Genomic DNA, 12,990 nt, shown 5'->3' on the forward strand with positions numbered 1-12,990 from the left:
GTGCTACACAGACTGCTCACAGCAGTTTAAATGGTTCAGGGTTTTTTCACCTATGGGGTGACATTTGTTTTTCCACTGTGACTAAGATATCTCGAGTCTGTTTGGACTATGTTTGCCATATAGATCTTTAATCTCACTCTGGTGGTGTCCTCTCACTTGGTAAGAGAATTTTCCTAACACTTAATCTCTGCAAACCCCTGCCAACAAGTGCTAATCAACTTTTCCTCTCTAATCATGTTTAATGATGAGTATGGCATTAGACCACCTAATCTTCTTCTGACTATAATAAAAAGCTTTTCCTTCACATATACTGGGTAAAAGGTACATTTAGAGCAGTGCATGTCCTGCCAGATCCAGCCAAAAGGTGATGTTGTGGAAAAATAATTTTCTGAGATTTGCCAAGGGGCTTGTGGATAACAAATAGGGCTTGCAGGATAAAAAAAGAGGCCTCTGTCTGCAGAAATGCAGCAGAAAAAGAGCAGGGGGAATTTCATGTAGTGAAAGGAGACACCAGGTATGTGTCCACTACAGGGTGACCGCTCTCTGCCCTGCCCTTAAACAAACAAGGATGAGTGACTAGGAAACAAGGAGGAGTTCTCACACTCATGTAGGCATCAACCTGATAATGAAGACACAATGTGAGCATTATATTTAGGCCAGGTCATTTAATCGAATGAAATTTTCAGCTGATACAGGCGACATCAAACCTTAGTGTTCTCCTGAATGTAAAAGTAATAGAAAACAAAACTCTATTTGCATAGCTCTGTCTCGCTCTTGCACACACATGCACACACTTGCACACACTTGCACACAAATTCCTAAACCGCATCAGACATCCAGAGAAGACCGAAACAGGCGAAGTAAACAAACAGTAGACCAAAAACGAGTGAAGGAACGGAGATTTCAGACCTGACAGCTGGAGGGTGACTGAATGATTTTAACAGCGGAAAACACAAAAGGTGGGCTGACATTTAAAAGTGAAACAGTGGTAGGTGTTGAATGTAAATAAAGGAAATAAAACCCTATTATTTTTCACTTTTAAAAACAGCGGCAGCTCTTAGTAAGAACCTTTCTTCCATCACAGTGTATCACAGTTAATTACGAATAACTCGGTGCTCCTGTCAAGACAGTTTGGACAAACAGTGAGTAGAAAATAAGAAAATAAAAGTCTGTAAAGAGTTTTTAATCTAGACAAAGTAGAGCTAGGCACTTGTTTGTTCTCTCACACAGGAGTGCTTTTATACCCTTTGATGAGAAAGGAGGTTAAAAAAATCATTCATTTCCATCGTAGTCCTCAAATTAGATGATTTTTTTCTAAATCCTACATACTCGTTATTTCTTCTCAGACTCAATTGGCACTTCATGGACGAGATGTCCTTTAACTCTATCATCTAAGTCCACAAAATCTCTGTCAGCCCATTTCCCCCTCCACACTTTACACATACAAACCCATCTGCAGCTACTCTACCACCCACAAAGTTACTATCAGTCCCCATTTCCCCAACTATCTGACCCTTTGCCTTATACCCTCGTGCTATAAAGCACGTCATAGCTCGTCGTGGGCAGCAGCCTCATCCGCTTTAAGTTTGAACTCTGCCTCTGTGATCTTTCCGTCACCGTTGCGGTCCTGGTTGGAGAACATGTTGTCAATGATGCGGTAAGGATCAAAGCCAGGAGCCAGGCGACCTTTACCCTCGGTCACCTGCCGCATGATGTAGTCAGTGAACTGCGCAAACAAAAAGGGGGTGGTAAATTAATGGCGATGGTTAAGAGAAAATCTTGATAAGAGCAGCTTTATGACATACCTCAGAGGGCTCCACCTCTTTGTCGCTGTTTTTGTCCATCTCAGAGAAGAGGTCTGGAGACACCTCGTCGTTCCAGATGAACATGTAGCCTTCAGGAAGTCCTTCCTCCATTTCAACCAGCTCGATGTCAAACACCAGGACGGCACTGCCTGGAACCTCACCAGCTGGACGCACAAATACACGCTCAATAAATCACTGTGATTCATTTCAGACACTAGCTGAAAAGAGAGAACTATCTCTACTGCTCACTGGGTGTTTTAACCTCAAGTTATAAAATTATTAAATGGAGTTTACAGTCATTGTTTGCTCAATGAATTTTTTGATAAATGTGGAAATACGGTTATGCTTTTAGTTAAATGAGGAGAACTGATGCTACTCTCATGTTAAAGCCATCCATCCTCCCTCCTATACTCCTCCTGCTTATCTGGGCAGGCCCGGCAGTACCAGAAAGACCCTCGTGTGTCTGCCTTTCTGTGGACCCACCACCCACAGGATGAGCTATAGGGGTTCAGTGCATTTCCCAAATCTGCTGATAAGTGGATTTTTCATCCCTGACCAGGCTAGACAGCAAAACTAAGTAAATACTAACAATAATTTTATTTTATGACTGGAAACTGAAAGAAACCTTTCATGTGTTGCACCATCAGAAAGGTGCACTAAGTAGAAAGTTACTGTTTCATTTTAAATAAAATGAAACACACATTCTGAGTGTGTGTGTGAGTGTGCGGGCGTGTGTGCGTGACTCACTGACTCCCCTCTCCCCATAGCCCAGATGAGGAGGAATAACAAGGTGTCTTCTCTCTCCTACACACATGTCCATGAGTCCATCCTCCATCCCCGGGACCACCTGGTTTGCTCCCAGGACTATGTTGTATGTCTTTCCATAATTGTACCTGAAACAGATGAACATATAAAACAGCTGCATATTAGTCGCCGTGCTAAAGGAAGCATCTCCGTCATTTCTGTGTATACACATGAGATCTGTTTTTCTTATTTATTCTTGTTTAAGAATAAGTCAAACTTTCAAGTTGTAAACATAATGTGTATTTCCTTAAGTTCAGCAGGCCAGAGGATAACGGTGTGGGTTTGAATCCACAGCATTAAGAGAGTTTTTCAAATGGAAACCTGCTGCTAGGATGACTCACAATTGTGGATTCAACCAACCAACATCGAGGAGACATGACCCTGCAGACCATTAATCAGAATTGTTCAACTCATTGCTGGGGATCATTACTATATAAAGAGCTCACAGCTCAGACAAAGAGCTCACCATTCAAGAGACCCTACTTAATGTTATCTTTGTGGTAGCTGGACACTAAACCAGGAGTTTACAGTGGCCGTGAGGAATAGAAAGGGAAAAAAAAGGAAGTTCACATGTAGAACGACAATGTTCTTTTTCAAATGCGTAACGTGAACAAAGTGGAACTTTCACCACCACCTACACACACTTGAATGCACATCTATAAGAGGAAACTTGCTAAACGGTCTGTCTGAAGGCTGAAATCTGACACACCCTCTCTTCAGTCTGCCTGAAGCTGTTTCTATGCAAATCTGTCCAAACTAAATTTTCTCCTGAAGTCTTGTCGTTTGCTCTGATCCAACTTTGCGAACCTCTTTAGAAAGAAGAGGCTTTCTCCTGACAGCTAACTGTACTCTTATTTAACATGCTAACTGAGCCCCTTAGAGTCTGAGATGTAGCTCTTGGGCTTTACATGGTCTGATCTTGGGGTGAATTTGCTGTGGCTTTGTGGCTTTGCTCCAGACCAGCAAGCTGGACATGGAGGAAACTGTTACAGAGTCATGTTTACCATGAATAATCTTGTTGGCTACATATTATAGCTACATTATGAAGCTTTTGTGCACATAATACATGTTTTTGGTCAGGGTGGTGACGCAAAAATCAGAGAATGACTCGTCTCTGTTTAAGTGAGGACTCAGGGAAGCTTGAATCTGTTTTTGGTCTGTTGTGGTGGGTCTATGTGCTTATTGGTTGACATCTGGTGGATGCCTCCGCTTTTTATTCACTGACTCTGCACTTTTGTAGAATTTCAATAAATTGTTTTCAGGGAGTTCTGCTCTCCTCTAATGGTCCTTTTTTATGTTTTACTTTTGAACAGAATTATAAAAACTAAAATCGACAGTTGCTTAAAGATGAGTTGAATCTCACCTCCAATTTTTAACCTAGCAATAGCTTTACTAACCTGCTATCAACCCACTACATGTCACCCCTGTCATAGTTCTTATCATGCCATCTATTGCTGCCCTCTTAATTACAGGACATTTTTAAATTGTGTTAAACCGTTGCTCGACTTATGTCTGTATGAGATCAGTTGATTATGATGTACTTGCAAGAAGACTGCTGTTGAAAAGATAACTGACCCTGAAACGGGGCCGAGTCGGGGCTAATAAAGATAAGATTGCATGCCTGGGCATGACGGCACATGCATGGAAAATTCCACAATTTTGGAAGGCTAATTGTGTAACTTAGGATGTGACTCCAGCTATAATGGCATCCGAGAGCTGTAGGCTTTAGTCTTACTCTGTACCCTCTGATTTCTTGCTGCAAGTAAAACTTGAGAGACTCTGTGATCATTGCTTAAAGTTTTTAAGTCAAATTTTTAAAATTGTCTAAATGCTGATGATGCTCTGGTCCTGATTTCACAGCTTCAACACTCTTTACCTGATCTCTTAATTATTAACCGCTTCTCTAATATATCAGGATATAGAGTAAATTGGTCAAAATCCGAAGCACTCCCTCTGCCCCAAAACCTTGTTCCAGCCGGGGGATTTCAGCTGGCCTCAGACAGGTATTAAATACTTGGGCATAACTTTCCCCCTTTGTTATCTAACATAGTTCAAGCTAATTTTGAACCTCTATAGGACAAGTTCAGAACCAACATAATTAGATGGTTCCCTCTGTTTCTCACCCTTTGGGGCAAAGTTAACATTATTAACATGAACTGTGCTCCAAAATTCAATGACTTGCTACAAGCACTCCCGCAAAAAATCCCATCAAAATATTTTCATTAATTTGACAGGCTCTCCGACCAATTCTTATGGAATAACAAACGTCCTAGAATAAAGCTTAAACAGCTACAGCAACCAGTGGAGTGGGGTGGCCTACTTTTAGACACACGGTTCACTGTGTGTCGTCCCTCCCCCCACTAAGCTCTCAGTAGATCTACACCCCCCCATTCTTTCGTTCCTGCAGGTGGTCTGGAAGAAGGTGGCCTTTCAACTCCCACCGTCACACTGAGGCCTCCATTTGGCTCAATCCCAACTCTGCACTAATAAGTCTCAGTTTCTCTGTTAGCTTTTTTTTTTTGTGCTTTTTTTTGCGTAAGCTTTACTTACGTGGAGTCGATGGATGTGCCGTCCATCAGAGAGGCATTGTAGTGGTATTTAACAAAGTCTCCCTTCTTAGTTTGCCTGTCACACTCGTCTGGCTTGAAAGTGACGGTGATCTCAGTGTTGTCCGTGGGGTTGTGGAAGTCGATGATGTGGACGTCGAACACCAGCACAGCTGAGCCTGGGATCTTTGTGCCTGAGAGAGAGAAAGAGAGAGATGTGGAAAGGGAAAAAAAGGAGATGAATCTACCTCTGATTTCAGTCAAAACAAGAATCCATAATTTTTCTTTTTTTTTTTTTTATTTATTGAACCTTGAGTGGAAAATGTGCACATTTGTACAAATATGTTCTCAAAAACTAACGTTTATGTCCCGTCGCTACAGAAGACCTTCTGTTTTCTCTGCCACAAGAAGAACGCATGATAAATGGCAAAACAAACACTTCTGATCTCATGGCTCATGACTCTTACGATCTTTCTCTCACTGAGCCAACGAATCTGAGCATTACACACATACACACCCGTGCCCTCCTCTCCGTAACCGAGATGCGGGGGGATGGTGATGGTGCGTCTCTCCCCAATGCAGACTCCGATCAGGCCCTCATCCATGCCGGCGATCACGTAGCCTCGACCCACGTATGTGTCATAGGTACGATTACGAGAGTAGCTGAGGAAAAGAAAATATTAGGAAAATAATTTTGAAGGTGAAAACAGTTTGTTTTTTCCCTCATATAATAAAGTTAGTCATAGCTTAAGCTTGAGTTTCAGATGCACGCCGATATGGAGGAGGTAAAAACGCGGTATCACATTGCAAATGTCAGTTTTCCTTTATAGATACAGGGAATGTGAGATACAGGGTAATGAACAAAGAGGTAAACACACACACAAAAAACATCTGTCTAGCAGATAATCAAACCAGGGATTTCATTTCCTCCTTTGTGATATGCCCCCTACCCAATCTGCTGTCGGATCACGCCAGTGTCACCCAAATTTTGTAAGTTTTGCTCTCTTAGTTCAGACTTGTACACACACAGGCAACAAAGCACACTAACGGATAAGACAGATAATGACGCGTTATTATCACAGTTCCTCTTTAATCCCTGCTGTCCATGTTTACATTTTGTACTGGTTATGTCTAAGAAGCTTGGAAAGAAAGCCACTGGACTTCTTTAACTTTCTTGAAGAAGTTTCATCTCGCATCTGAGAAGCTTCTTCATTTGCAAAACAAACCAGTGAGAGTCCCAGGTATTTAAACCCTAGTGGGGGTTGTCCCTTAAAGGAGTTGTTGACCCACCATTAATCATGAGCCAAGGTGTGAAAAAGGCATGGGTCATTAAAGGAGATGTTTTGTGTGATACCATTGTGAAACCTTGCCTTGCCCCATCGTGTGACTGGAGATTGAGGCACCAGCATTGTAGGTGGCAGACAGTCGGTGCCCTAAGCTCCTGAGATTACCATGACCGGTAGTCATGGTAGTCCGAGATGTCCAAGGTTATTCTAGTGTGGGACTGAGGATAAGTTAGTCAGAGGTTATTTTAGCACGGGATGGGTGGTATATGTGTAAACTCACACACACACACACACACACACACACACACACACACACACACACACACACACACACACGGAGAATGAGGGTGCAGATTAGCACAGACAAACACTCATACACACACACAACATGAGGAGAAGCAGAGGGAGAGGAGAGAGTGAACACAAAGTTAGACCTCCACTCTGGTGGAAGATAGAAACTATAGCATAATCTGATAAGTACACAGGTGGAAGTTAGATAAGGCATTACATAGAGCACACATGTTGTATCATCACGCAGAGTAAGAGTAATAGGCACAGAAGGATGTATGCTTAAAAGTAGAGGAGTGACGGGGTGGGGGTTTTGTCTGCGAGCTCAGGAGGAAGTGGGGGAGATGTCGCAGCTCCTGCATGACTGCATGACAGGAAAAAGAGGGAGCGAGTGGTTTCAGATCGGGTCGCCTTGACATTTGCAGCTGACATAGGAGGTTGTTTTGGCAAGATTATTTTTGTTTTTTGTTTATGATTAGCCGTTGAGGAGGAAACATGACTGACGTGTTTTGAATACGGTGATGTCAACCAAGGTCTCGTTTAAAAGCCAGAGGTGACCGTGCCTTTGCTATTGCCGCTACTAGACTCTGGAATAATCTCCCAGTTGATGTCCGTACATCAATTTGATTTGAGTAAAACTTGTAGTTTTTGAGATTTGTGTATTTTAAATTTGTAAAATATATTTTTGATTCACGGTTGAACCACACATTGCCACGTAGACCTAAGGGGGACGATATTTCAGCACACTGTATATGCAAATATGGTTATGCTCAAAATAAACAGTCTTGGGTCTAAGAGAGACAGATGTTGAAGTCCTTATTAACTCACGATTCGGATGACTGAATTCAGGAGTGACTCATTACCCGCTTATTGGTTTCCTGCAGTCTGGGTGTAAATGTAATTCACACACACAAATAAATACTAAACAAGCTAAAAAAAAATACGGCTGCGTCTAAAATCAACTCTCCTTTGTTTTGAAAGAAGCTGCTAAAGGGAATGTTCTTATTCAGCATCTGCAAAACCTCCAAGGACTGAAGAGCCTCTCTCTCAAGATGCTGAATGTTTATGTGCATTACCTTAGACTGAAGGTAAATGAACAATACCAGATTTACTGGTTTTATTGTGATGGACACAGTGTGGTAGCTTCTAGCTGTGTGGAATAAGGATAAAGACACTTAGCTGTGAGACTACCCAGAAGTTAAAATGCAACGTCAGCTCATTTGGTGTTGATGCATTCAATATCACACCTGTTACAGTAAATACGTCTGCATAAAGCACAACAGCAGGAAACAATCTTACCCTCAAAACCACTGGGCGTAAGCTGCAACCAACAACTGGTTTAATAGCGTGCATTTGTTTGTGCATTTGTTTGATTACCTTGAATAACTCTGCGTCATATGACGCAGATACCAAAGAAATGCGCAGAGTGCAAATCAGATATGAGTGCAAATGTGTTTCTTTTTTCCTTTAGTGTTTTGTCTTGCATTCACTGGCAATATTACGTGGTACACGTCAATCAGAACCGTGTTATTTCTTTGTGGCACAGATTCATCAAGGTGCTGGGCACATGTACTTGACGTGATAGATGAAATGATGATGATGAATGATGAAATCTTATCTTAAATATGACATCTTTCTTCAGAAAACTAAACTACACCTTTCTTGTTTTTTGTTTTGATTTTTCAAATCAAATTTGTTTCTGCCTCTATAATCTCTTATTTGTGTCCTTTGTGGTTCTAAATTTAGCATACAAGCAATGCCGCTCTAAATGAGGCTTTTTCAAATCCACAAGAAACACCACAAGAAGAGTGATTTTAAAAGCAAAAAAGTTATGTGACATAGATGTGCAGGAAGTTTCTACTTGAAGTTTAAGTTTCGATTCCTCTGTCCTGCATCTTTGTGTCTCCAGAGAAATGCTGCCACCGTGAGGTTACTTGAGAAACAGCGGGCAATAAACGAGAACACGTTTCCCTCTATGATGAATACATACCTAGAATCGAAAAATGTCCCATCCAGAAGGCTGCCGTTGTAGTGGTAACGCACATAGTCTCCAGAAACGGTCTTCCTCGTGCAGGACTCGGGCACCACTTGGTTAGTCACTGTGATCCCGTCTCTGGGATTGTGGAGGTCCAACAGGACAACATCAAACACCAGGGAGGCCTGTCCTGGGATGTCACTGCCTGAGGAGAGAAGAAGATGATGAAGAAGCTAAACTCTATTTTTCTGGGCTCAGGTTGCTATTCCCAAACTTTCAGCAAATCTGATCACGATAATGTGATGCGAACATGAGAGCACGGGAGCCTTCTTAGTAATACTGTTTGTGCTTGTTAATGATAGAGTCTGAGTAAGCGGGTTTTCTTACCCTTAAACAGTGTCAGTCTTACTTTTACTGTCTACTTTTCTTTTTTTAATTTTTATCACTCTTGTAAAGCGACAGAAAATATAAATACAAATGCTCAGTTACTGTACTTAAGTAGCATTTTTCAGGTTACCTGTACTTTGCTTAAATAGTTATTTTTCTGGCAGCTTTGTACTTTTACTCCATACGTTTTTACACAAATGTGTATACTTACATTTTCAAAACAGGCTCATTACCTTTAGTTAAAGACATTTGAGGGGAGTTATTATTATTTTATATCACTGCGGGCCTTCAAAGGGTTCATTCGATTTGAGCCTAAACAGTAACACACGAAAACTAATCCTAATGGTGTATCAATCGCCGGGGTTATTGCACATAAAGGGATGAAAGAGGCAAAACTATATAATTTATGCAGCTAAACATATACAAGTTCTATTCCCATTTAATAATGTAATTTTGTCAAACTAATTTCTAATTTCTAATTTCTAATGCTTGTAGTAAAACTTGAAGAAACTAGAAATCCATCCATCTATTTTCTTGACTGCTTATCCCAGCTGTCATAGAGCAGGAGACGGGGTACACCATAGACAGGTCGCCAGTCTGATAGAAGACTTTAAGGAACTAATCACATCAAAACTCACCATCTCCATTCTCTCCATATCCAAGCGATGGGGGCATAGTGATGATGCGCCTCTCTCCAACACACATTCCCAGAAGACCCTGATCCATACCGGCGATCAGCCAGCCGATCCCGACGTAAGTGTCATAGGTCCGCATGCGGGTGTGGCTGCAGCAGAGAGTGGCGAAAACAGGCTGTAAGTGTGGAGGTGGATTGATGCATGAATGACAGCTTGTGCAAGACAAACCTGGAATCAAAGAGGGTCCCGTCCAGCAGGGTGCCGTTATAGTGGTAGCGGACGTAATCAGACACTTCCACCTTTCTGGAGCAGACGGAGGGCGTGTGGTAAGTGTTTATCTGGACGCCATCCTCGGGGTTCCACACATCGAGGAGCAGGACGTCAAAGTGGAGGATGGAGTCAGGAGGGATGATGTCACCTGTGGAGGAACGAACGGCAGGTGATTCTTAAACTCTGCAGTGAGATATCTGGATTAAATAAACAATCGATACTGGTTTTTCTGACCTTTTACAGGAAATCCTGATATTGTTCATTTTTAAGTGTTTTAACCTTCCTTTTGATTTGATTTCTTTCCTGTAGCTGAAATTTTTAGTTAAGTTAAACTGGACATTCACATCGTGGATGCGTAGCCAACAAATCTGCAGCAGCTTTGTGATGTTATCATGTCAATATGGACCAAAGTCTCTCAGAAATGTTTCCAGCACATTGTTGACTTTATGCCTCAAAAAATTTAGGCAGCTCTGGCGCCACAAGATGGTCCAACCTAGTACTAGCAAGGTGTACCTAATAAATTGAGTGGTGAGTGTATATAATATGTGTGTAAATGTGAGTGTTCTCTGCACGTTATAAACTGCAGGTATAAACTGTACCTGCAGTTTATAATCTAGAAAATCTAGTTTTGTCATCCATAACTCAAAATTTCGTGTTATTATCTAAAATTTTTGACTAATAACTCAATATTTCAAGTCATTTTTTCATGAGTTTGAGTTAGTAAGTTGAAATTTTGAGTTATGAATGGCAAAAATGTTTTTTGTTTTTTTTTCAGTGGCAGAAATAAGCTTCCATACTCTTCTACTGTTTCACAGAAGCTCCACGAGCAGACAGAAGATGTGGATGTAAAGTGAAGAAGGCGAAGGTAAGGGGACAGGGGGAGGAGGTGGAGGGCCTCAGTGTGTGGTAGCCATTGTGATTTTACTACTGATGAGTTGGCAGTCTCTTCTGGCAAAATTTTCCCTCTACCACTTCAGAGCGGTCCGTCTATCTCACCGCTCTGTTTTCTTTTTCCTTGTTTGATCCCTCTAAAACAGGCGGCGGTAGAGGACACAGCCTCAGCCTTTACCTGTCTGCACATGCCCACTCTTTCTCTCTCTCTCTCCCATTAGATAATGGGATAGAAATATTTCATGCTCTCTTTCTCACATATACACACCTCTCTCTTCTTGTAAACATAGCTTCACATCCTGCGACTCCCACAATATATGCATTTTCTCACACAAACACCCTGATTTCTGAACAACGGCCCAGGTTTTTTTCATTTCCACACACACTGATGACGTGACAGTGTATCTGCTTGCAGCTGATGCAGTAACATTCACAGCTGAAAATCCACAGCGGCTTCCTCTGGTCTGCTTCCTGGTCTGTGATGCCCCTCTGACATCATTCAACATGGATGCTTAGGAGCAGCCCACTTCCTCTTTGCTTCCACTGACTCCAACAGAACAAAAGTCAGAGCGTTCATCAAAGACTGTAACTTCTCCGCCTTGTGCTCCTGCAAATATCCCACCAAGATCTCTCTTTGTTATGATTAGCTCTGCCAGAGATATATTTATAGTAACTACAGAGGGATAAACACCAGTCTATGCCCTAACTTCCCAGAGTTTGGGCACAGAAGTTTTGTTCTCGTTCCAAACAATCAGTCATATGGGACAGAGCGATGTGCTGATATGAGTTTGGCACGCATTCAGACATACGCACCGTAGCCTTGTTTTCCATAAGCGAGTTGAGGTGGGATCTTCACCAGTCTTCTCTCGTTGATACACATTCCCACGAGAGCTTTGTCCATCCCTTCAATCAGCTGCTTCTTGCCAACAAAGACATTGTATGTGCTGCCACGGTCATAACTAAAACATGAACAAAAACAGACTGTCAAGGAATTATCTATGAGGATGTTGCTGTGTAACATGAATCGTTTTATTCCCTGGCTTTAATCACATTTCCTTTGAGGCAATGACTTCAGGTTTTTAAAGTGACTGCCTTTCTTTTTCATTTTTAAACATCTTAACAGCCTTTTATTTCTAAAGATTTAACATAAAGACTCTTATGCAAAAATGTAAGTGTATTTCTCACTAAAACTGGGCCACGGTGTTATCTTATTCTGCAGCGTCCATCATAGTTTATGCTGTACTCTAGAAAAGTTTGAAATCCATTGTGCAGTAAATCAAATGTGACAGTGTATCTGGGGCTTTGGGTGTCTGCCCAGCTGACCACTGTGCAAGATATTTTCACTGTCAGTGGTTTGCAAAGTGGAGTTCGGGGGACTTTAAAGGTCATGGAAGAAGCTCTGCATAAAACCAAAACTAGTTTAACGGTTAAATTATCTCTCAGATCGGGGTCCTGTGTAATCCCTGTTACCGTCTGTTTTTAAGACGACACAAAAACAGTTTTGGACCCTGAGATTAAGCACCAGAGCTCAGGCTGTCTGGTTGCCTGCGTGGCTCACAGGGGCGAACCACTAAACGCGCACTTTTACGCATCGCGCACGCTGCTCGGACCGTGCAGCCGGTCTTCTAAATGCAAAGGTGCTAAAGTGAGAGGGAAATAATGCAGATGTGAGATACTCACCTGGAGTCGAACTTGTTGCCGTCTGGAAACGTGCCGATGTAGTGATACCTGACAAAATCTCCCACTTTGACCGCGCGCACACACTGCTCTGGCACGGAGGTTTTCTCAATGAGGATGTCGTCTAACGGTACCGGAGGAGCGTTGCAGGCGGCGAACGTCACCAGAACCGAGAGATACAACACCCCCTGCGCGCACTTGATCATTGTGATCGAGGAGAAAGCTTTGAGACTATGGAGGTAACTGTGGGTACGTACTGCTTGTGTGCCCGCGGAGTCCCTGTCCCCCGGTGCTTTGATTTCCTCTACTCCGATTTGGACACAAGTCCTGCCCCTGGTTCCAGCGTAGGACTGATCACGTGTCAAGCCAGAGAAAAAGCCGCACCACATCCGGTTTGAATATTACAAGTAAAACTTTGACCCTTCG

General features: G+C 42.3%; 1 protein-coding gene across 1 annotated transcript; it reads right to left on the reverse strand.

Moving 5' to 3' along the window:
• Positions 1-650: 650 nt before the first annotated feature.
• Positions 651-12,968, reverse strand: fkbp9 (FKBP prolyl isomerase 9). Its single transcript, XM_003444052.4, has 10 exons — positions 12,568-12,968; positions 11,701-11,846; positions 9,955-10,144; positions 9,730-9,875; positions 8,720-8,909; positions 5,673-5,818; positions 5,160-5,349; positions 2,553-2,698; positions 1,806-1,969; positions 651-1,726 (listed from the first exon to the last, which is right to left on the reverse strand). The coding sequence occupies exons 1-10, from the start codon at positions 12,951-12,953 to the stop codon at positions 1,547-1,549; spliced, it is 1,884 nt and encodes a 627-aa protein (XP_003444100.2). The 5' UTR covers positions 12,954-12,968; the 3' UTR covers positions 651-1,546.
• Positions 12,969-12,990: the final 22 nt, after the last annotated feature.

Source organism: Oreochromis niloticus, linkage group LG22, assembly GCF_001858045.2.
Source record: "Oreochromis niloticus isolate F11D_XX linkage group LG22, O_niloticus_UMD_NMBU, whole genome shotgun sequence".
NCBI lineage: Eukaryota > Metazoa > Chordata > Actinopteri > Cichliformes > Cichlidae > Oreochromis > Oreochromis niloticus.